The following is a 24,710-nucleotide window of genomic DNA, read 5'->3' as shown; positions in this document are numbered from 1 at the left end:
AACTCCCCTGTTCAAACCAGCAAGTAAGCACTGTGAACTGACACAGCTACAGACATAAGTAAGTCTCGATATCAGTGAAGTGGTAGATAAACTGCTGTGGCAGGAAGAGAAAATGCAGTTCCTATATTCGGTGGGCAAAACAAGAAACTGTGCTTAGAAATTAAAGCATGACAGATGAATAATTTCAGGCTGTTCTATTCTGCAATATGATCTACTTTCTATTTTGAAAAGATGAAAAAGAAAGGGGAATGAGGGCCAGTATGCTACTTCTAGTATGTTGGATTTAGACATGGGGGACCCACTTTCAAATCCCTACTTATAGTCTGATTGTTGGCCTTGTGCATGTCACTGGTTGTGTATACACATGGCGCTGTGATATACCAGAATAACGCAATTACACATGTGGGGAAAGGCATTCTGTTTCACTTTCACAAATAATACTGCATTTTCGCTGCTCTAAAAAGTGCAAACTAGCTAATTTTGACCATCTGGGGACTCCATAGCAGCTCCGAATCCCATTTTATTTGAACTTTTAAAATTTCTTTTTCAGGTCACCTGAATTTCAGGGGGTGGTAGGGACTCCACTCAGTGGCTGTGGGGGTTGCATGCGACCCGTGGGCCACATGATGTCCACTGCTGATATCGAAGAATAAGTCATGCAGAAGAAGAATCAACATGGTTTCTGCGAAGTCAAGTCTTGTCTGACAACGCTTTTAAAGTTATTTGAGTGTGAACAAACATGGAAAGGGAATGACCTGCTAGACACTGTTTACTTGGGCTTTCAAAAGGCTTCTGACAAAGCCCTTATCAAAGGCTCCTGGGCAATCTTAGCAGTCATGTAATAAGCAGATGGGTCCTCTTATGGATCAGTAACTGGTTAAATAATAGCAAAAATGGTTAAAGAGTAGGAAGAAATGGAGGGATATAAGAAGTGGGGACTCCAACAATCTGTACTGAGACCTGCAGCTATTAACTTGTTCATGAACTGGAGTTAGGGTGAGCAGTGAGGCAGCCAAGTCTGCAGATGATGCAAATTATTTAATGTGGTAAAACCAGAAAAGCCTTACAAAGGGCTCTAAAAGGATCTCTAAAAGGAAACTAGGTGAATGGGCATTAAGATGGCAAATGCAGTTCAATGTAAGTTTAAAGTGAACACAGTGGGGCAAAAAATCCTAACTTCATATATGGGGTCTGAGCCAGCAGTGACTGACCAGGAAAAGGGTCTTGTGGTTGTGGTATATAGCTCAGTGAACGTGTTGGCCCAGTGGGGCTGTTCACATGTAACAGTGGGAAATCTTGGGTTAATAAACCCACAATTTCCCACGGTGCATGCTGGGCACCTTCTACCCTTTTTATGACTCTTATTTTTTAATTTTATTGTTGTTATTATAAGGTATTTGTCCTTTTATAATATTACGTATACTGTCCTTGGGTCCCTTATTGATAAAGGGCAGTTTATAAATCATAAAAATAAATAAATAAAATAGTGGTCTTAGTAGCCACTTTGGGAAACAAGATGCTACACTAGAGAGGCTTTTGGTCTGATCTAGCAGACCTCTTCTTATGTTCTAGTTTTGTTAAGTTTTTCTCCCCAACTAGCCGCTCTCTCTTTGCTATTTTAACATATAAGCCAATGTTCATGTCAAAATGTATAAGCCAGGAGGACGCAGGCCTGTGGCTGACACACCCTATTCATAATAATTGCATCCAGATACATATATACAGAATAACGTAACATATGTTGTAAATGCTTCCCAGCATACTTACCCTGGGCTCAATAAATGAATTGCTATAAGTTCGAACCAACAAGCATATTTATTGGACACATTCACTCCCATGATGTTGCTGGACCCACCTGGGTGATAATAGTTGTTAAGAACTTTCAAAGCAAATAACACCCCTAAATCAAAATAAAGGAGAAAAATCACATCAAGAGAAATTATCAAGTAATATGAAAAACAAAGGACAGACACATTTTTTTTGTTCTTGGTGCTTCTGTGCCTTATGGCCTATCTCTATTCACACTCCAAATAGCGGGGAAAGATAAACAAGCAGCATGCCAACAGGGGCCAGAAAAAACAGTTGTAAGGCCAAAGTCAAAAAAGAAACAGCTGCACCAATTGAATTCTCAACGCGTTGCGACACTTGGTCTTTATCAAGGGAAAAACTCTTAAGAGATTCTTTTGGAGGATTCCCTTTCCCTTTCTTCTTCCAAAGAAGACCCTGCAAGACTATTTATTTTGGTATAGGCTGTAGTGATAGAGGATTATGAAAATCCAGATGTGTGTGTGCATGCTTTTTTTAAAAAAATATTTCTGTACCATTTGGCGTTCTGAATTTTTTTTAAAAAAAACAACAATGAGAAAGTATATAACAAAAATTAGGCCATCCTATTCAAGATCATTTAAAACTACTAAAAACACTCTAGATGCAATTAATCACTTTTACAATATTTTACTGGATATTCTAATAAATACAGACATGCACCATTTCAGATTTTCCTCTCTCTTTTGTTGTACTTGGCCTATTGGTGATATCCTCCTACACAACTTCAGGTGCCATTGCACCCACTGTGGTCTGCAGAAAGACAGAGGTTTGTATTAAATGGTGGTTTAAACTAGCATAAAGCAGTTCTGCTGATGCGAGGCAGGGCACCCTATTTTTGTCAATCACCTCAACCCACTGCATTTCCATTGCACCCTCCAAACAGCTGCACCCAAAGGCAGGAGGAGCCTGAGGAATAGTATGGGATATAGTGTGGAGGGCTGCAGTACATAGGGGAGAATTAGAAAAATGTTGTGCCCTGACTTACTCGTAAGTCATTGTCTGCTAGTGCAAAGTCACCATTGGATACAACCCAGAGGTATTAATGAACATTTTTGAGGTTCTTGAAACCCAATGGAAAACTTCATGCATCCTACATCTCCTTCCAACATAGGGAATGAGGTTGTATTATCATAATTTTTCATTGTACTTCAATGAAGTCAACAAAACAGTGGGAACCAGTTGATGTAATTGATTTGCTTGAAATTTTGCTACAGTATTGGCCTCACAGGATTAAGTGATAAATGAATATCTTTGGATCAATTTCTAGTCTACTAGTGTGAACAGTGAACCTTCTTCTATTTCCTTCTTAAGAACTAACAGATAAGAAATAGGACATTCCTATGGATAGTAGTTGCCAGATAGTCTCTTAATAATCACTATTTTAGAAATTAACTGGGGATTTTTATGTATTCAGAAGGTACTTAACAACAAATTAGTTTCCACACTGATGAATAAAACTGTATTTTAAAAACCACCTCCAAACCACTATCTCAGATTCTGGTTCACCAGCTATTCAGAAACCATGGTTTGGGATGTCATAATAAACCAGTTTGGCTTTGCAAATCTTGCCTTGGGGTTATGTCTGAACCAAAACAGTGAGACTGAACTTTTTAAGCTAAACGCTTATCATTCTTGTGACAGAATTTGCAGGTTCAGGTTTCTCTCCTTTTTAAAAAAAAGTCTTGCAGGGTATTCTGTGATAGGACATTTCTTGACTGCACTATTTGAAAGACTGGAAGGTTGTCAAAAAGACAGGATGCTTAGCTGTAACCATAGTTCTTCTAGTGGTTATACGTGCAGTCATACATATGGGTTCTGCACTCATTTAGGAAACTTCTATAGCTAGGCTGTAGCTATAAAACTATAGATAAACTCTAGCCCAGGCATGGTGAATCTCCAGCCCACAGGCCAGTTATGGTTTGCCTGTGTTCCCTAAATGGCACGCCCCATTCTTTCCCAGACGCTGCCCCCATTCACCAGGAAGGGGAGAGTTTCAGTGCCAATCAGTGCCAAGAAACGTAGCTGAACCCCCCCCCCTTGTCCAAGCTGATCTGCATGGAGGATGAACAACTAATGAACGGGGATAGGAAGGGTTCAAATCAGCTAAGGAAGTGATGGGCAGAAGGATGTATGTATATATAAACAATGTGTGTGCATGCGCGCGCGCACACAAGAGTATTAATGGGTTATGAGTGTATGTGAATGGGGCAGATGGTGTGTGTGTGTGTGTGCGCGCGCGCTCCGAGCAGGACCTCTGTGGCCGGGATATCAGTGGACATGGCTATGGCCTCTGACATCATGATCCTGCCCCCCTATCCATTTTGCCTTTCTCCATGCTGAGAGTAGTATGGAGTTTCTCTCCGAGTCCCCTCCCTCCTCCTGCCCCCAACTGAGATGGGGGAGCAGCGCACAAGGGAATCCCAACTTAAATTGGAGATAACAGTGGGGATGTGGTGGCAGGGGACTCTGCCAGCTATGAAGAACAGCTGTTCTTCCTAGTGCCAGTCAAGTGACACTGTGCAACACACAAATGGAAGGAGTAGCAGCACACAAGTAAATCCCTGCTGTTACCTCTGATCTGAGATTGGAGATAACAGCAGAGATTCCTCCAGGGGGCTCTGTGGACTAGATTTGGAACCTCCAGAGGCCATATTAGATCAGCGGGCTGGAGGTTCCGCATCCCTGGTTTATGGGTAGCGGTGGCGCTTCACAAACGGAACATTTTTCCCACCAGAACTTTGAATTCATCAATTCAGAATCTGCCTTGGGTAGCTTAATTTGGATAATGACTTAGCAAAGAGAGACTTTTGCAAGTTCCACAGTCCCCTTTCTTGTATATCAGGGGGTTGCTTCTGGTGATTTAATCAGGTTGGAGGTCAGCAAATAGAAATACACTTATCATTTGTATCATCAATACATTGCCCTGGCTGATCCCTTGTTAAGGTAGCCATCTAAGACAAAATGGAGACTCTAAAATCAAGGTGTGGGAAGCATACCTCAAAAATAACAGTACAACTGAGTTCCTTGGTAACAGGATGCTGAAATTTCAGCATCTCTCACACATGAGGTACCCACTGTGGATGTCCAATTGTGAGGAATACAACACTTCATCAGATATTTGAATGTTATACCAGTATCAGTACTATTATACATTTTTACCTTTCTGGTGAAGCCTCCATTATGGGAGACTTCTGAAAATGTTCAACAGTGACAAACTTCCATCATAAGCCTAGTCACAGAGCAGAACTGATCTAACAAAATAGTTACATTAGTTATGTAATTGGAAGTTAAGCTGTTCATAACTGTCTGGTGCTCATTATGCCCTTCAATAGCATGATTTTAATTCTATCGCCTCCTAAAGGGATGGGCAATTTCAGAGGGTCCAGAGGCCAATTTTCATCCTGTGAACCTCCCCGCCCCTGGAAGCTACACACACCTATCACTGCAATTGCTGCTGAATTTCGAGAGCAATTTCGTGGCAAAAAAAGCAGAACTTTCCTTTTAAATGCATGTAGGGGGTGCCTTGTTTTAATGCAAAATTGTTCGCCTTGAAGCTATGTTCCTCACGCACTTTGTTTTAAAGGGAAAATGTGGCTTTTTTCTTGGTGCTGTTGCATGCTGATGAAATTCAGCAGGAATTTGCTGACTACCACAAAAAGGGATGGGAGAGGGCACGTTGCCCATCCCTGCCCTAGGTGATCATCTATTTACAAAAGCTAGCATTTTCAATTAAAAAAATAATATAAAAAACAAGGGATACCTTACCTGAAAAACCAACTGCACAGGTCTGCTTATATGAAGGATCATCCATAAGTTCTGCAAGTATAAGTTCCAGAAACATGTATACAACTCCAACTAGCAGTGAAAACAATGTAATTATATATCCATACCACACACTTCCAAGCCTCCTCTCCAACTTAATTCCCTTCCAAAGCAGAGATACCATATTAAAATATAGATGCCAGTCATCTGCATGGTGAACCACTGAAAGATACAAACGATGCCAATCACTCCTGTAAAGACACTTGGTAACACTGATGCATGTTTTGTGCAGTGGTTTCAGGGGTTGTAAAAACAGAAAAATGTTCACTGCCAAAGTTGCAAGTGTGACAGGTGGAATGTTGTTAAGTCCAACTTGATAGATCTGATGAAGCAGAAGGAGGAGTCCAGTATTTAAACCTTTATGTCTTCGCTGCATATTTGCTTCTTTTGTTCAAAGAAATTGCACCTTCAACACTGTTGAACCCAGCTTTGGACTCTGAAAAATAGTATGTTTGAAAGCACCATATAAATAAGACTTACAGGTTTTCTTTTAAACAACTCATAGCTAAACAGACAGGATTTTGTCAACTACTACAAATTGGCAGTGGCCAATTTTATCCAGGAAAAAAGTTCTGCTTCCTACACATCATCCAACTGTCTTCTAAGCGGAGTCAGAAGAATAAAGACCACAGCAACAGTAATTGCAGTTCCAGTGTCTTTTACCTCAGGACAAACAATGAACAATTCCTCTTGTCAGTTGCTTTTATATATATTTTAAGGAAATTTTAGTCATATAATCTATTGATTAAAGTTGCAGAAATTTCCAAATGGATAAATGTATGTCTGAAGCAAGACTAATACTTTGCTTTTAGATAATGTACACATGGGGCAGTAAGCATCTTAGAGAAGGCATTCCCTCCCATATGAGAGAAAATTGGAAATGCGTGTTTTAAGCTGGTGCTTGCCACCTGCATTTTTTAAAAAGCTGCTGCCCCATTAATTAGAAAACCTTCTTAGTTCATTAAAAAAATTTTAATAAATGTAACTGATTAAACATTGCAGCTCTAATGTTTTCATAGTTTGAATACCGTTTTTAACCAATTTGAATCACAATGTTAAACCACCGGACTCTCTTCCTAAGGTCAAATTCCTATGCACAGTACTTATTTGAACATAGTCGGGCTTGAGTAAACATATGTAGGATTGGATGGCATGTTAATTTACAATCTTAATTAAGGGTGAAATTCAAAACATACTTACTCAGAAGTAAGCACCATTTAGCAAAATAGGATTAACTTCTAAGTAAATATGCATAGGGCTGAACTGTAAAAGTCCCACCCAATTCAGTGAGAAAAGTCAAGTACTTTTCTTGCATTAGGGAAACTAATATCTTTAATGTCACATAAACTTCACATATATGAGCTACACGTGGGTCCTGCCACAAAATGTTGCAGTCTGGAGGTGCTTGTTCTGTGTTACAGCTAGCGTACCATGCCCTCCTCCAGGACTCTCAATTCTGCTCTCCTACCCATACCCACCCCACCATGACACCCAGCATTCTATGGCCACTAAGCATGTTCAGTCCTCATCAGTGTTTTTTGGTAGGGAAGTAAGTAAGATTTTTTTCTATTTCTACAAACCTTGGAGTTCCTCCCGAGTGTGCGAATACCTGTCTTTGTTTCTCAGTAACCCTATTTTGGCTGCATAGCAACTGAAGGCCAAATATATATGATGCTACACACAGCAAACAAAAGCACACATTAAGAGCCCTAATGCCAATGTTTTGCTTTTTAAAAGCAAAACAGCAAGAGGGTGGATTTGGAGCAGAGCATTGGGGGAGGGTGTTACTACTACTTCTTTCCAAATCGCCCCACCCTGAAGCCACTTTTGGCACAAATCCTATTTGTCATTTCTAGTGGAGAAGCTGGAGGAAAAGAGGTATCTACCAGGCTGCTTTTCCACACTTTTGCTCATAAGGTGTAATTAGCCCTTGGTCTCTGTAATGAAATGTAAACTACAAAGAAAGCAAAGTAGTTATTCTGGAATACCTCTTTGGTAGTTTTGGAATGCAACGTATTGTCAACACAACTTTTTCAGCTGCTTAAAACATTCCTCCTCCAACCTCTGCCGTGTTTATTAAAAGACTAATGAAGTTTTAGACAATGCAGGATTTATTCTGTTTCCTCCAATGATTTCCAAAACATGCAACAGCTTTCAAAATGTACATACTTACAGAATGATCTTGAAGTGGATGTTTGTCTTTTACTTCAAACTGCCATGTGCCTACATTTTTTGTCCCCTACACAAGATAAATGTCTGCAACTCCAGAGGAGTGGTGAGGGCTTGTTCTCATCACAATAAACTATTATTTACCGTGATATCTGAATGCACAACCATTGTTTTTAAGGTAAACTAATCTTGATTCAAATTCCAGGAACTTAAAAAACGGAGAGAGAAAAATGCCTCCCCACACAAATTCTTGGAAAGAGAATCTTAGAAACAGAACTGAGGCTATGGAATCATGAGTATTACACAGATCTGTGCTGTAGTTTTGACACTTTCCCCCAACTTCATTTTCTTTTAGCTTAGATTTTTCATTAATAGTGCTATTTGATAGCTTATTAAGACTCACTTGCTTTTCAGAACTGTGCATGTCATAACTTGCAGTGGAAATGAGGTAGTTCAAAAGAAATCTTCCAAGGTAAATTATGTAAATAATTTGTAAGCATATTTTTGCTTCGAGGAGTTGAATCATGCAGGGTGAAATTCACTTCAGCAGAATACTGAATATTAAATATGAAACAAGGGTCATTTTCTAAAGCAGGTTCCTGAAATTTACTCAGCATTTGAGGGCTCACATTTGGAAGACCAATATGCCGGTTTGGGGACCAAGTTATTAAGAAACTTACTATAATCATCTCTGTGGCTAGGCTCATAAAAATCAAATGTCTATTACATCATATACTGGTGAAAACTGGCAGTAAACACCTTGCATAATTTTATCTACCACTTCTTATAAAGCAATAGGGGGATTAAATGCAAGGTATTTAAGCAGAAATTATGATAGGCATTAGACATGACATGTGAAAGGTACCCCAAAGCTTCATTTATGACATATTGGGCATCTCTACACCAGCCTAAAATCCTGCATTTAAAACGAGGCTTTCTGCTTCCATTTTAAATGCAGGATCACAACGACTCCCTTTTTCACCCGCTTCTTTCCCCCCTCCCCTTTCCCCCTCCTTCTCCCCATATCTGAGTCTTCCATTATCTTTCATTGATCTCGCTCCTCTTCTTGCTGCTTTTCTTCTTTTCACAGTGGGAACTCAAGCAGAACACAACGGGGTAATTTGATAGCTCATTATCTGCAATCTATTTAAAAACGGAACAAAGGGCATTTAGTGCAGGAGACGCCTGGATGATCATGGCGTCATGTAAAGGGCCTGCAAACTTCTGTGAGGGAACAATATCAGTCGCAGGATAAAAACTCTGTGTGAAGAAAGCCATTATCTCACAGTTCCAGCATTTATGCTACTCCCTACAACTGGACTCATTAAGCTGGACACAACTGCAACATCACCAGTATGAAATTTAAAAGTTATGGTAAAGGGTTGCCATGTTTTTCTAACTTAGGGCACAATCCCACAGCTCCCAGCATTCCCCAACTAGCATGGTTAGCTGGGGAATGCCAGGAGTTTATAGGACTTTTTTCTGTCTAAACATACATAGGATTGCAACATTATACAGGCAAATTAATACAGTAGAAATGTCTTCTATTCTCAACCAAATCTGGCATATTATGAAATTGTCTTGAAGATTTGGAGAATGAAAGCAGAATACAGTTTATTATATTAGAAAGAGAGGAAGATTCTTCTCTATTAACAGACAGTTTGCACATATCACCACTGCACTAGGGCAATAAAACCATACAAATGAAAACTTTTGGCAGCAGCTTGCTTAAGAAAAAAAAGACAAATTCAAATTCCCAGGAGCAATGATTTCCTTGTAACTGGAATGCGGTGTGGATGGAAGATCAGAGAACATTAATATTTGTACCAATGTAGTCCTCTAACACAAGCTACGGAAGTGATTTGAGTAAAAGTCTTTGCATAAATATGATTGCAGATTGGGCCCATTAATGACTTCACATACTCTTTGGAGGGATGGGGATGGGAATGGATCACAGAACTTTCAGAAAAGTTATATGGAAGGACCAAAGTAGGCCTGAGATATTTGGACAGGATTCCACCCACCCTCCACCCCTTTTAATGAAAAAGTAGCCATGGTGGGAGGGAGATGAGAAAAGAGAAACTGAGATAAGGGTCAGAGTGTGGTTAACTCTTTTCCTCACACTACTTTCTTGGTTTAAAGTCACCCCTCAAGTCATCATTTTGCCCAACAGAATAAACATACAGGTACCTATGGAACAATAGGATTACACTATTGAGTGTAATAATGATTTTAACAGAAGCAAAGGGTGGCTCCAGACAAGGCTCTTATCACACCACTGTCCTGCCTCAGTCTAGGAATTTTATGGGAAGGTACAGATGACACTCACAACTCCCCTGTGTTCTCCCACCACTATTTCTGTCTTTTTTCTTAGCACAGAAAATCTGGTAAGATGAAAAAAACAGAATAGCTGCACAATGTCTTCCCATTGTTAACACAAGGCCCCCTCTATTTAGAAGCAAAGCTAACCTAGGGCAAGTCCAGGCACCCACGCTATGATGGTATGGGGCAAGCAAGCAGAAGTGCTATTGAATTCCCTTGCCTTTCAAAATCACCAAAGGCCAAAACTTGTACATATTTCAGAAGCACTACCAGCCTTTTCTATTTGGGCTTGCTTTTGAGAAAAGGAATTAAAAGCCATAGAGCACAGAATTTAGTTTTTGCTTTGAATGCATTTAGCTCAGAGCGGATTTTGAAGAAATATACTTGCTTTTACTCCCCCTAACACCTTAAGTCAGAGGTGGACAACTTGTGGCTCTCCAGTTGTTTGGCCTACATCTTCCATGATCCCTCGCCATAGGCTACAGTGGCAAAAGCTAATGGGAGTTTTAGGCCAAAATACTGGGGGGGGGGCAAGTTGCCTCCCCTTGCAACGACTACTAGGGTAATTAACAATGCAATGCTACGCACGTCTACTCAGAGGTTCAGTGGGGCTTACTCCCAGAGAAGTGGGCACACGATTGCAGCCTAAAAAAAATGGATTTGAAGGATGCGCCACCCTGGAGGGAACGAAGAAAGCAAAGCAGGTGATCGGAAGTATATGGAAAAGCCTAATATGGTCGCTCCTTCCCAGCCTCGCCGTTTAGAAACCTCCAGGGGGGGCTCGGCCTAGCTCTGTCCCCCCCGGGTCGTCTTCCCGCCCAGCTCCGCAGAGACGTCACATGAGAGGCTGGGGGGGGGGGTGGAGAGAAGGAGCGTCTCCTGACTCCTCATTCGACTCGTCCGTTTTCCCTGCTACGGGAGGCGGAGAGACGAAAGGACAACGACCCCCTCAACCGACAACACGCTACAGGGGACGCTCCTAAACAGAACCGCCACAAAGAACGTTCCCCCGACACTTACGCTCGGCGGTGCGTGCGCTACGGCACGACGGGTCACACAACGCCGCCACGTGATCCGCACACGGCCCAATCAGGGGCAAGCGGGGAAAGGAAAGAACCGTGAGGAATAATTCGTCGCTTGCCCTTCGTAGCTACGCCCAAGGCTTCAGCTTCGCAAACGAGCATGCGCTCCGTGCGTCACGCGCATGCCCACGTACATCCCTTCTCCTCCTCCGCCCTCCCCCCCCGCCGCCGCCGCCTTTTCGCATTCTCCCGTGTCAAATAACTGAAAACGCCTCAGAGGGGGAGAGTTGCTGCAGCGTGATTCCCCTGCGCGTGTTCCCTCAGCCTTCTCTTGCCTTCTCTTGCTTGCACGCTCCCCTCTCCAAGTGTCGTGCGGGCAGGGTCCGGGGTCCAGAGGGCTTCCTGTCTGGTGCAGGGCAGGGGGAAGGATGTGGCTCTTTACCGTTCCTATTTGGTCACCCCTCTACTCACCAGCAACAGCTGCTGATTGCGTGCTTTTCCTTCAGAACCAAAGTGGCCTGTCTGACTTACCATGTCGTTTGGCCCTAAATCCTACTGAACTAACTGAATAGGACTTAACGGTAAAGGTAAAGGTGTCCCCAACCAGTCGTGTCCGACTCTAGGGTGTGGTGCTCATCCCTGTTTCTAAGCCAAAGAGCCAGCGCTGTCTGAAGACGCTTCCGTGGTCATGTGGCCGGCATGACTGAACACCCAGGTGCACGGAACGCTGTTACCTTTCCCGCCGAGGCGGTACCTATTTATCTACTTGCAATTTCTTGCTTTCGAACTGCTAGGTTGGCAGAAGCTGGGACTGAAGACGGGAGCTCACTCCATCACGCAGCACTCGGGTCTCGAACTGCTGACCTGCCGACCTTCCAGTCTGCAGTTCAGCGTCTTAACCACTAAGCCACCGCGGCCTCGCATAGGACTGAGACCCAAATAAATGCGAATAAGATTGTAGACTGTGCAGTTGTACAATTGGAGAACACAGAGCATAATTTGAGGGCAGCCAGGTGCTTGGAGATGAATTTAACTCAGGGTGCTGAAAACATTGTTAGTATACTTCGGATATCTCCCAATGGAAACAGCCTAAGAGCAGTGGTGGTTGTTCAGTCGTTAAGTCGTGTCCGACTCTTCGTGACCCCATGGACCACAGCACGCCAGGCCTTCCTGTCCTCCGCTCTCTCCCGGAGCGTGCTCAAGTTCATATTCATTGCATCGGTGATGCTATCGAGCCATCTCATCCTCTGCCGTCCCCTTCTCTTTTTGCCTTCAGTCTTCCCCAGCATCAGGGTCTTTTCCAGTGAGTTTTCTCTTCGCATTAGGTGGCCAAAATATTTGAGCTTCAGCTTCAGTATCTGTCCTTCCAATGAGCACTCAGGGTTGATTTCCTTTAGGACTGACTGAAGAGCAGTGGTAGCAGCCCCCAAAATATTGGGGGAATGGGACAGAAAGGGTACAGTACCTTTCCGAGGAAGTGACTGTTGTCCCACATGTTAGATTTCTGAAAGAAAAAATGGGGGGCGGGGAGAGCTAATTGTCAGAGGGGAGCTCTCCTCCTCTTTCCCTCCTCCCTCTAAAAGTGGGAAATGCCTTGACAGTTTTCAAAAATGTTTCAACGTATGTTTTCAACATAAGGAAAACAATTGTTCAAGCCATCAACTGAGATGAGAATAAGACCAGCTAAGAGGCAGATTTAGGTTAAATATATTAGGAAAAACATCCTAAATGTAATAGCAGTTCAGCAGTTACCTAAAAGTGGCCTAACAGGTTACAGAAATTCCATCTTCAAAGATATTCAGAAGAACGTTGAACTTGTTTTGGCTTGGGAATGGAGATTGCCCAGATCTGGGGTCCTCCAAATGCTTTAGACTACAACTCCCATCAGCCCCAGTCACCATGGCCAATGGTAAGTGATTATGGGAGTTGTAGTTGAAAACATCTGGTGGGCCACAAGTTGCCTACCTCTGGCCTAGATGATTTATTAGGTCCTACCTATTTTGATGCTGTGATTTTAAATAGGGGTTCCTAATCCTTGCAATTGAAGCAAGTACCTTAACAGCATGATCGTGGTATAACCAAAAGACACAGAAGCAAAATAAATGCAAAAATAGAAATAATGCTTTCAAAAGGAAAAAAAAAAACTAATTTTGAATATATGCAGCTGTGTTTGTGACTTCCTACCTACATACGATAGAAATCATTGCAGACTGCAACAGCACATTCATGTAAGAGATAGACCTCCTGCCAGGCATTTTAATTGCTATTTGCAAAAATCTTTGCATTGGCAGCTGCACAAGAAGTGATTGGCTGCTGCAAATTCTACTTGTCTATTGTATTCTTTTAAAAAAGGATATATTTCTATGATAAGCTGCATTTCCTTTGTCATAATATATAATTCTATATTGGATTTTTTTTCAGTATAAGAGTAATTTCTTGTTGTTAAGAAAATGTGAGATACAGTTTATCTAAGAACTGTGTTTTTACATTTTTCTCCATTAAAACAGCTAGTGGGGTACTGCCAGACCACCTGGCAAGAGATTGTTCTTGCCTTCCTGCTTTTAATTAAAATCTTGGCTATGGTAGTTCATAGGAAATGTAGCTAAATTCAGGCTGGTAGTTTTGCAATGTTTTCTCGCTGCTTTTAAAGAGAAGCAGTGGGACACCTCCGCTTTTCTGGTCAGCTAAGCAATAAACTTTTCATCCTAAGGCTGTATCCCTATTGATGTGCCTCTTTTGCAATCTTTAATGTTTTGTTTCTCAGTGCATTTTTCCTACCTGCCTCTGTGCAGCATGCTTTGCATTGTATGTAGCTCACAGTACACTCATGCTTCCTTCTCTTACTGGATTGTTCATTGCATTTTGGGCCAGACTTAAGAAGGATTTTTAACTGTGCCTTAGGCACAGTTATATTTGCTGAGTTTGTAAATCCTTCAAAGGGGCTAATAAGGAAACCTTGGAAATACTGCTGCGTAGAATTGCAAACTAAGTAGGTGTGGCAAAGTTAGATAATGCTGAAAATGGGTCTCTTTTTGTGAAAAGTGGTAAAATAGGTGGATGTGCAACCAATTAGATATTTAAAAGAGAACAATTAAAAGCCCTGTAACAAGAAAGAGGAGGGACAGGATAATTAATAGATGAAAGGAGTTGGAATATGTTTGTCCAAACAATTGGTACAAGGAGAACATTGCATAAACTTTATACTTATTTAGTGAGGAACTGATTTCTGCACAAGCTGAACATAGCAGAGTACTGTAACATATGCTAATGACATAGAAACATTGGCTGGTGCAGAGATGACATATTTCAAAAAAACCATTTCAGTATGTATAACGACATATTTAAAGGAAGGGATCACAAAGGTACAAAAATATTTAGGAAAAGAAACTTAAGCAGGAAAAAACAGCCCTGTGAGAACTGATTATGTTCCAGTGGCCACAGAATGCTGATTGTCTTGAGGGGAGGGAATGGAAAACCAGGGCACAGGGGAAATAGAAGGGAAGCTGGGTCCTTGAACGTGGCACTCTACACTGCAACATTTTGTTGCAGGTTCCACTTCTCAGTGCCAAATCTAAACTTGTAAGATGGGAACTACAGTGAGATTTCGCATGACAATTGTGTTATGTACATGATAAACAACGATAAGAGCAGTAACAGACCTTTCTTTTCTTAAACAACAACAAAAAAGAATAGTATTACTCTCTGCAAAAAATTAGTTCAAGGGAATGATGACATGTCCTTCAAGACCATGGTATAATAATGAATCATACAGTGCACAGCCAGAATTGTATGTAAGGAAGCCTATTTCGTGTGACACAGTTTGGCCATTTGCAGAAAAAAAGTTAGCAATTTACCCAAGTATGTAATGGAATTTGTATGAAAGAAAAAGAAGTATGTTACCTTTCCAAAAACATCATACCACTCGAAATACAAGAGACTTTGTTCCTAGAAATGGGGTGGAGATAGAATGAAAAACTGTGAATTTGCCAAAGCAAGCAGCTTAGGTATATTCTTGTTTTTGAAAAATAAGTGTTTGCCAGAAAAACAGAATAGCTAACATATGCTCTCAGGTAAGCACATTATCTTTTAACGTAAGTTCTATTCAATTAATGTTTAGTTCATTCAAACTTTTCCTATCCATTACATCAATTAATGGATATCATATTAGTTCCAGAAATAAAAGTATGAGGAAAGTAGCATGGCTAGACTGGGAGCATTTCCCTCATGATCATAACTTTTGCAACTCTTTCATGTAATTACATCATTCGTCTTCTTGCCATTCAACAGCAAATGGGAAGATTTCTCCACCACAGCCCAATTACCCCTGACTATACATTTCTAACTGAGGTCTGACATGCCCACATCATAACCTTCCTCTTTGATGTTCACATTGCATTCAAGGGAAAATTAAAACTCTTGTGGTTAAGGCAGTGACTCAGAAATCTGGGTTCTTGTTTTGGATCCATCAAAAACTTTTTGGCCAAATGATTTAATCTCTGTGTCTCAATTTACTTTTGTTCAAGATGTGAATAATACTTCCATAGCATAAAGGGCTTGGGAGGACAAAAAATTAATGCTCTCTTCAGTTTACTGTGACAGTAGTATGTAGAATTACAGAGAATCCTACATATTACTATCTTTTTTCTTTTCTATTTTTGCTGAACACAACCAACTCTCTTCTTGTTGTTCCAGTGCTTTTCAAACTGTGAGGTCCCCTAAGGGAAACATAACTAGTTGCCAGGGAGAGACATACATTCCTTCCTATCCCTTCTCAGTGTGTATTTTTCATTGTGCCAGGAGGCAAAGAGCTAACACAACCCACTCCTTCTCAATTAGTGCCCCGCCTCTTTTCCTCTTGACACACTATATTTCCAGCCAAAGCATCTTTCAGAAGTATTGTAAGATCTTTATATTTAAGTGAACAATTGTAATATTTTGAACCAGTCCTATCCTATTTAAGAGCATTTGGAATGCAGCCATCAAGTTGCTGGCTTCAAAACAGTTTCTCTTAAAAGTAAACTCTTTAGAGGTTGTTTTAGAGTTCATTTAGGATCAAAGCCTTACGATTCTGTAGGCTAATGCTAGGCTTATGCTACTATGAATCCTTTTCATATTAAGGTAGTTGGACTAGTTCGTCTTTAGGTACAATCCAGGGGGCTGTTTCAACCAGTGATTTACTCCGAGCCGGCTGTGTGTTGAGGTCGTTAGGGATACATGACGTTGTGGCCATCCAGCAGCCACTCCGGAGCTTATCAGGGAAAAACCAGATTTCCTGAGACTGCTTAAAGTCCGATTCTTTTCCTTAAGTCGGGTTCTCCCCAGTATAGTTGCTGTGTGCTCCAACTCCCCCATTGACCTTGGGTGTGCTAGCCCTGCCTGGGGGTGCGCCTTTCACTGTGACCCCAGTCAAGTGGTGTTTCCTGTGTGTTTCCCGTCCCTGCACAAACCAATTAGTGTCTCCTCAGAGGTAACTCCCTTTGTGGTCAATGAGGCTTGCCCTCTGAATGCCCACATCAGTACTTATAGAGATCCCCCTCAATTGAAATGGCACAGTTTAAAGCCCAATTCTCCAAGTGCGGGTAAGCGCGATCTCGAAGCTCCGATTCTCCATTGTTTGCTTTATTGCCTTAGGAAGTAACTAATTCACACCTTTGTTATAGAGATCCTGTGCAGTATCGGTTTGGTTAGAAAGGGGGCTGGTTTCCCATCCCTGTGTTCTCCCCCGTCCTTCCTAGCACAAGAATATGTGTGCCTACTCAGAAGTAACACCTATTGTGTTCAATGAGGCTTGGGGCTCGTTGGGAGGCTTGTCTTATAAATGTGCACAAAGGGAAATAACTACTTCGCACCTTCCTTACAGAGCCTGGGGGAGGGGGGAAGCCTGTCTTATTGGTTGAGCAGGCCCTGCCACTCAGATGACGTTCACTCCAAACCCCCCCCCCCCAACCGGAAGTAAGTTATGTGAAGCCACTTAGAATGGTGCGATGTACACCCTTGCAGAACTCTGCTGGGACTAACAGTGGCTCCTACAAAAGTGAGGGTGAGCTCCTTCTCCTTCCGTTGTTGTGGAAACAGGGCCCAGGTCTACCATCTTATCAGTCAACAATATCACAATTTATAGAACTTAATAACTTAGCTTCATTATTTTCACAGACTTATCCCAAAGGCTCATTGTAGGTTACATGTAGGAACATAGGAAGCTGCCTTATGCTGAGTCAGACACTTGGTCCATCTACGTAGCTCAGTATTGTTGACACTGATTGGCTCTCCAGAATTTTTAGACAGGAATTTTCCAGCCCTACCTGGAGGTGCTGGAGATTGAATTTGGGACTTCCTGCATGCAAAGCATGTGCTCTACCACTGAGCCACGGACCTTCCCAACCCTTAAATTGCATCACTATCCTCAAAAAGCTTCCAAATCCAATCAACAGCTTCAGTACATAACATTTTTATCAGCGAGGACCCAGAACTTTAGAAGAGCTTTAAAGAAGTATATAGATTGATGATGATGACATGAGAGCGGAAAGGAATTCAAAATAGCAAGGAATACAAAGGAGGTTTCGCCATTTGTATGCCTATCCACTGCTACTATAGGAATCTAGTATACCGTTAATGGACTAGCTCTAATCTCCTTGCTGCTTAAACAGACATGACTCAGACCTGAGTACAGTCAGTGTGTTCTGTATGCTTTGATCAGGGTAGCAGCTGTCCGAGTTAGTTTATGAAAGTGTTGAGAAGATACACCCTGACGTCAGGATAACTGCTTTAGTCAATCTGTATTAATTAATGTATCCTTTAAACAAGAACAGCATGCACCGTCTGAGAGCACCAGAAAATGAGGAAAGGGTGTGGTGCTTGCCTCACAGCGAGTACACATATATGTCGTAGCATGCCCCCCTTTGCCCTAAGGAATAACAATCATTGGCATGGAAGCTTTTACCCATGCATCTTCTTCTGGCTTGCATAAATCTAGAACGGCAATCTTTTTTGCAGTAATGTCTAGCTATAATTCTATAGTATGCAACGTATACAACTGTCCACATGTTATTGTTATTGCTAGCAATCTGTTGAGGGAAGCCTGTCTATCTACTTATGTATTGTTCATTTCATTTGAACAATAGATATGAGGCACACTCCTTTGTCCATTGAACCAAAGCTGTTGCTAAGAACTGAAGACGATAAGACAGTTAGAAGAACTATGCTGGATCAGACCAAAGGCATATCTAGTCCAGCATTCTGTTCATACATTAGCCAACCAGAAGCCTATGGGAAAGCCACAAGCAGGACATGAGCAAAATTTAACACTCTTTAAATTGAATGCTCATGTTCTCCAGCAACTGGTATTAAGAAGCACACTGTCTTGGGTACTGTAGGTGATATATAGCCATCATGGTACTAGCCACTGATAGACATATTCTCCATGTTCAGTAATCTGTCCTAGGTTCCTCATTATTCAATATTTTCATCAGTGAGTCCTGAATTGGAATCAGCAATCCTATGGTCCCTGGACGAGTGTCCTAGGGACCATAGGATGGCTATAGAGATGCCCTTAGGATGTTTCTACACCAGCCTAAAATCCTGCATTTAAAATGGGGCTTTCTGCTTCTATTTTAAATGCAGGATCACAACGACTCCCTTTTTCATGTGCTTCCTTTCCCCCCACCCCTTTCCCCTCCTCCCCGTATCTGAGTCTTCCGTTGTCTTTCATTGATCTCACTCCTCTTCTTGCCGCTTTTACTCTTTTCACGGAGGAAACTGAATGGAGTAATTTGATAGCTCATTATCTGCGATCTATTTAAAAATGGATCAAAGGGCATTTAGTGCAGAAGACGCCTTGAATGATCACGGCATCATGTAAAGTGCCCGCAAACTTCCATGAAAGAGCAATCTCAGTCGCAGGATAAAAGCTCAGTGTGAAAGATCCCTAGTATCCTGTTTCCCAGGAGTTGGTGCCAGCAAGATTCTTCCCAGAAATCCAGAAGCAGGGAATGAGTGCAACAGGGACTCACTTAGTTCAAGAGGATTTGCTAGGCAAATTCTTAGTATTGTAGCACTCGATGAAGTGTTGTTGTTTTTAAAAGAAGATTAAATTTAAGTAGTTAATGTTTATTAGTTTTACTGATGATACAAAAACGACAGTGTTGAACTATGATTTCGTGCAATGCTAAAGTTTGTGTACTATGCTAGTGGAACCTAATCTAATAAGCAACAAATTAGTCTTGGAGTTTCAAAATTGTGTCGGTGCTTTTAGGTTCTTCGCTGCTGCTGTCTTCTGCTGTTAGTTTTACTCTGTGGCTGTTTTAATTTGTTTTCGATTTTACATTATTTTATTATACTTATGTTTTTATGGCTTTATTTGGGGGGGGGGGCGTGAACCACCAAACAAAAAGATTTGGTGAATCACCAAACAAATAGCTTTGGTTATTGAGCTGTATAGAAATGCAGTAAGTACATACATACATACATACATCTTGAATGGAAAAACCTAATACCTAGCAGCCAGTCTTTCATTAAACCAGCTATTGTAAATCTAAATATGGAAAGGGGTTGTTGCGCATTGTTGTTCTAATTGCTCTATGAACACTATTTGGTGCCATGTGTAAGGTTAGCCATCTCTGGAAATGATCCCTGAAGGAAAAAAAATGTACTCCTTAAGTATATAAGAAAAACAAAAGAACACATCAGAAAATTAGTGTGGTAGATAAGATTGTCCTGGACAATCCAGGTTCAATCATGACATCACCATGAAACTTGTGAGCTTGTCACTATTCTCTCTGCTTAACTGCTACCTCACAGGGTTGTTGTGAGGACAACATAGGATAACCATTCTGAGCTCATTGGTGGTAAAAATATAATAAAAGTTTTTACAGTTTGCTCCTCTTCAGTCTGCCTCACACTGCCTAATTGTAGGTCTGGTCCTGGGAGTAGCAGTGATATTTTTTGTTGGAAAACAAAATATAGAAAATGGAAAAGCACTGGCCTAGATAAAATAAGATTTACAGATGCATGTGATAGCTGTTTTCAGTATTTAAACGGCTGGAATAATGAAGAGGAGAACAGATACAATAATCAAGCAATGAGATATTGGGCAGACCTTTCTGAATATCAAAACGATTCATTGCTTGCTTCCCAAAGAAAATTGTCTCTTCCTTGAAGGTTTTTAAAGAGGAGAATGGAATACCTTTGACAGAAATGGCTCATGTTTGGGTGATCTTTCCATTGTAGAGAACTGAACTTTGTGATCCGTAAGAGCCCATTACATTCTATATCCAGTATATACTATCAATATATACTATTAGTATATACAGACTGGATTTTTAGGCAATTCCATGTTAGGGATCATTAAGAAAGGGATTGAAAATAAAATTCCTGATATCATAATGCTGTTATATAAATTGTGCACCCTTGGAATACTGCATACAGTCCTGGCTGCCACATCTGAAAAAGGATATTGTAGTGCTGGAAAAGCTGCAGAAAAGGACAACCAAAATGATCAAGGGGCTGGGGCAACTCCCCTACAAAGAAAGGTTCAATAGATTTGGGACATTTTAGTTTAGAAAAAAAGAAAAAAAAGCAGGCGGGGGGATGATTACAGTTTATATAATTATGAATGGCATGTAGAAAGTGGATGGAGATGAGCTTTTCTCACTCTTTCATAGTACTAAAACTTGGGGTTATTCAATGAAGCTTAGAGCTTTTCTACATGAGGCATTTATTGTGCGCTCATGATTCCTTACTCATGTTGTTTACAGGTTATTTAGATGACAGTGTGATCCTCCAGTTTCGCTTCTGTTTTTTCAGAGCACTATCCCAGGTTCTTTCAGAACAGGGGAAAGAGTATTATTTCTCAAAATGCTGTTTCTACTGCTATATTTACACTATTCCGCAATCGGTCCACCTAGAGGTTATGTATCAGAAAAAGGAAAGGAAAAGCTCTTTGTGTAGAGCTTGGATCTCAATTCTGCGAAGAAACCAAAAGTAGACACAGCGATTAACAGCCTCGTGTAGAAAAGCTCTTAACGGTGAGAGATTCAGGACAGATAAAACAAAGTACTTTTTCACAAAGCATATAGGTAAACTATGGAATTCCCTACCACAAGATGCATTGATGGTCGCTGTAATGAATCCAACCATTCCCCCAACACCAACCCTTTTACCTCTGGAGAAATCTCTGAACAAAGAACATGCCCAGTATGGCCAGGAATTTGTAGACTCCAAAATGTACATCTCTACTCATTCCAGGCTGGCTCAGCATTATGATTAGGGATGTATGAAAGTGACTTAACTTTCGTGGATTATGTTGATGGTGGGGGGGGAGGCGTTCCGTCCCTCCGCCCAGAATCCTGGCTGGGGGGGAGGCGCTCCAGAGGCCCCCTGGAATCCTCGAATGGCCAGCTGTGCTCCGCGGCAGCTCTGCGGAGCAGCCGGCCAGGCCCGGCCTGGCCAGGCCAGAGCTGTCCGCAGCCGGATTTCCAGCTGCGGAGGGCTCTGGGTAAAAAACAAACAAAAAAACCCACAACCAACCGCGTACGCAAATGGCGGCGGCCACAGCCGCCGCCATTTGCATTCCTTCTTTTTGGCCATCTAAATCTACGTAAATATTTACGTAGACTATGACAGCGAAAATAAAGGGGAATGCAAATAGCGTAGCGGGCGCTATTTGCGTCCCTTTTTCATTCACCGTTTTAGCCTACGTAAATCTTTACGTAGGCTAAAACGGCGAATCAAAAGGGGACGCAAATAGCGCCCGCTACGCTATTTGCGTTCCCCTTGATTTTCGCCGTCATAGTCTATGTAAATATTTACGTAGATTAAGACGGTAAAAAGAAGGAATGCAAATGGCGGCGGCCGTAACCGCCGCCATTTGCGTACACAGTTGTTGTTTTTTTTAAACCCACCCAACCATGATAGGCTATGTAAGGATTTACGTAGCCTGTCACGTCTTTTTTTTTTTTTTTTACACAAGCCTGGAAATGGCGGTGGCGGCAGCTAGTCGGAAGACCGGCGCCGCCGAAGCTGCCGCTGGAGCCACCGCTGGAGCTGCCGCCGCCCAGAAGATACGCCCCAAGTGAGTCTCGTCCCGAGGGGGATCCGCGGGGGAGCCAGGGGGTGGCAAGCTGTTCCGCCATGGAGTTTGGGGGGCCGAATGCACTGGCATTCGGCCTCACCAAGATCCGTGGCGGAATTCTCTGACATCCCTAATTATGATAAATAGGCACTGTAGAATTGATCTGATTGATGCATCATAGTCTTATGGCTATTGACTTGTCAGTTTGAATTTTCCTCTCTGGGAGTTGCTCAGCCCACTTAGAAATAAATATGATTGTGAAATGTTTTCTTTGTCTTCAGGCGGTTGACAAAGAGTCGGGGCAAAACTCTTCCATGCTCTGGAGTCCCAGGTGGGCATCATCCCTTTTTCCATCTGAAGGATCCAGATAAGTTTTAGTTAGCTAATTTCTATTTCATTCTATTTTTAAAGCAGCTGACCATTTCTGAACTCTCTGCTTAGTCTTTAATAATTATACTTCATGTGGGGTTGACTTAATTCTTTGCCTAGCCTGGAGTTGTCCTTACTCGTACACTGGACTGCTTGGTAAACATGCTAACCTGGGATTTTGGGAGTGTAAGGAAGCTCTGGACAAAAGGCCTGTTCTTCTCCACATATAAAAGCTATAAGCTTGTATTATGATGTGGGCAGACTAAGGGATATTAAAAATACATGTGAATGTGGCAGCATTACCTCTGAGAAATACAGACAGAGGTGTCTTGCAGCCAGTCTTACCTCACAGTATTGGAAGTGCAGACATAACAGTTTATCACATATGGATGACAGATGGCGGGATTTGTGCAAACAATCAACACCTCCAAAATACTTAAGGTAGCAGGAGAGTGAGAAATGGAAGTTGCCAGTGATTTTATTTTGGGAGGTGGCTGCCTTCTTTTTTTGTTAGCCAGGTTTAGGCAAGCCAGAGCCAAAGATGCTAATATTAGGAGAGAAAAGATATGAAGAGAGAGAGAGAGGAACAACAACCATATGCTGAGGGTGCTTGTTGAAGAAAAAGAGTGGCTGTTTCAAAATGAATTGCAGTGGCTATGCAGGCAATTTTTCCTATACTAAGCAGGGCAGTATGAAGAGGCGGATGTCCTGAGAGATGCAGGGATGTTTTCTATGCAATAATATGCAGAGGCAGAGAAAGAAGAGAGGACTCTGGGCTCTGAAGCACCGCCTCAGTATCCCAGAGCTGTGAAAGAGCCATAACCTCTCCCACCAGGTGAGATGCCCGCCAAACTGTCCCTCCTCCATGAGGAACCACAACCAGAGATGGAAGATTGCACCATGGAGGCTGGAAAGGAAGCTCCAGTTCCTCAGCCCTGCCCTGCAGAGAGAAGAGACTGCAGAGAAGTTCGAGAAAGAGGCCAGTGGGGTTCCCTCCAGTAAAGCAGCACCTGTGACACCATAAGAGATTTTTCCTGCTTTTGATGTCCTTACAGTACTGAATCCTGAGCTGCCTGGAGTGGGGATCCCAGAAGAATCCATCCAGCTCCCAAGAAGAAACTTGGATGGTTTTTAAAAAGTATTAGGCAAATTCACAGAGGATGATATAGTGCTCACATCAATGACCACTATTCATGATGGGTCCAGGATTAGATGCAGTGTGCCTCTGAGTATGAGTTGCTGGGGAACAACAGCAAGAGAGGACTTTCAGCTCATTTAATCTACTTGTGGATTTCCCAGAGGTTTCCCACTGTGGGAAACAAGATACTGGACTAGAAAGGACTTTGGTCTAATCCAGCAGGTTCTCTTCTTATATTTTTATGTGTGTATATTAGGAGTGTACGAAAGTCACTTACCTGGTCTCGCAGCTTGCTTCGTGGTGGGGGGGAGGCGCTTCACTGCTCCCCCCGAAGTTCAGGCCGGGGGGGGAGGCTTCCCGCCTCGCCCGGCTGAAATTCAAGCCGGGGAGAAGTGCCCCATCTCCCCGGCCGCGAACTTCAAAAGAAAAAAAAAAACGCCCCTGTGATAGGCTACGTAACGATTAACGTAGCCTATCACGGGTAGATCTACAAAGTCAGCCGTGATAGGCTATGTTAATCGTCACGTAACCTATCACGGGTGACTTTGAAAAAAAAAAAAAAAGCGCGTACGCAAATGGCGGCCCCCATAGGGAGCCGCCATTCGCGTTCCTTATTTGGTCCCTGTAGTCTACGTAAAGATTTACGTAAAGGCTATTTGCATTGCCCTTATTTTCGCTGTAGTCTACGTAAATCTTTACGTAAATCCCCCATTTACGTAAATCCCCCATCTTTACGTAGACTACAGGGACCAAATAAGGAACGCGAATGGCAGCTCCCTATGGGGGCCGCCATTTGCGTACGTGCTTTTTTTTTTTTTAAGTCACCCGTGATAGGCTATGTGACGATTAACGTAGCCTATCATGGCTGACTTTGCAAATCTAGCCGTGATAGGCTACGTTAATCGTTACGTAGCCTATCACAGGGGCGTGTTTGTTTTTTTTTACTTTTCTTGTAATGGCGGCGGCGGCAGCC

At 42.1% G+C, this 24,710-nt stretch overlaps 1 protein-coding gene across 7 annotated transcripts in view; it reads right to left on the bottom strand.

Annotated features, from left to right (window-relative positions):
* RHBDD1 (rhomboid domain containing 1) overlaps nt 1-11,218 on the bottom strand; it is a 41,719-nt gene extending 30,501 nt beyond the window's left edge. For 3 of the 7 annotated variants that reach the window (XR_014789583.1, XM_084847135.1, XM_084847136.1), the window contains exons 1-3: nt 11,161-11,218; nt 5,593-6,085; nt 1,768-1,900 (exon numbers count right to left, since the gene is read on the bottom strand). Coding sequence is in view for 5 of the 7 variants with exons in the window: in XM_084847135.1 (XP_084703261.1) it covers nt 1,768-1,900; nt 5,593-6,025 (566 nt within the window). In the remaining 2 variants the exon portion in view is untranslated. Of the gene's footprint in view, nt 1-1,767; nt 1,901-2,487; nt 2,578-5,592; nt 6,086-8,221; nt 8,373-10,728 lie in introns of those variants that run through there. The other 4 variants (XR_014789584.1, XM_084847137.1, XM_084847138.1 and 1 more) reach the window with 3 other exon arrangements.
* Between the last annotated feature and the right edge of the window lie 13,492 nt (nt 11,219-24,710).

This window comes from Heloderma suspectum, chromosome 3 (assembly GCF_057233095.1).
Source record: "Heloderma suspectum isolate Gila_16-S chromosome 3, 16-S_ref, whole genome shotgun sequence".
In the NCBI taxonomy this organism is placed as follows: Eukaryota; Metazoa; Chordata; class Lepidosauria; order Squamata; family Helodermatidae; genus Heloderma; species Heloderma suspectum.
This window is presented reverse-complemented; position numbering and strand designations above follow the sequence as displayed.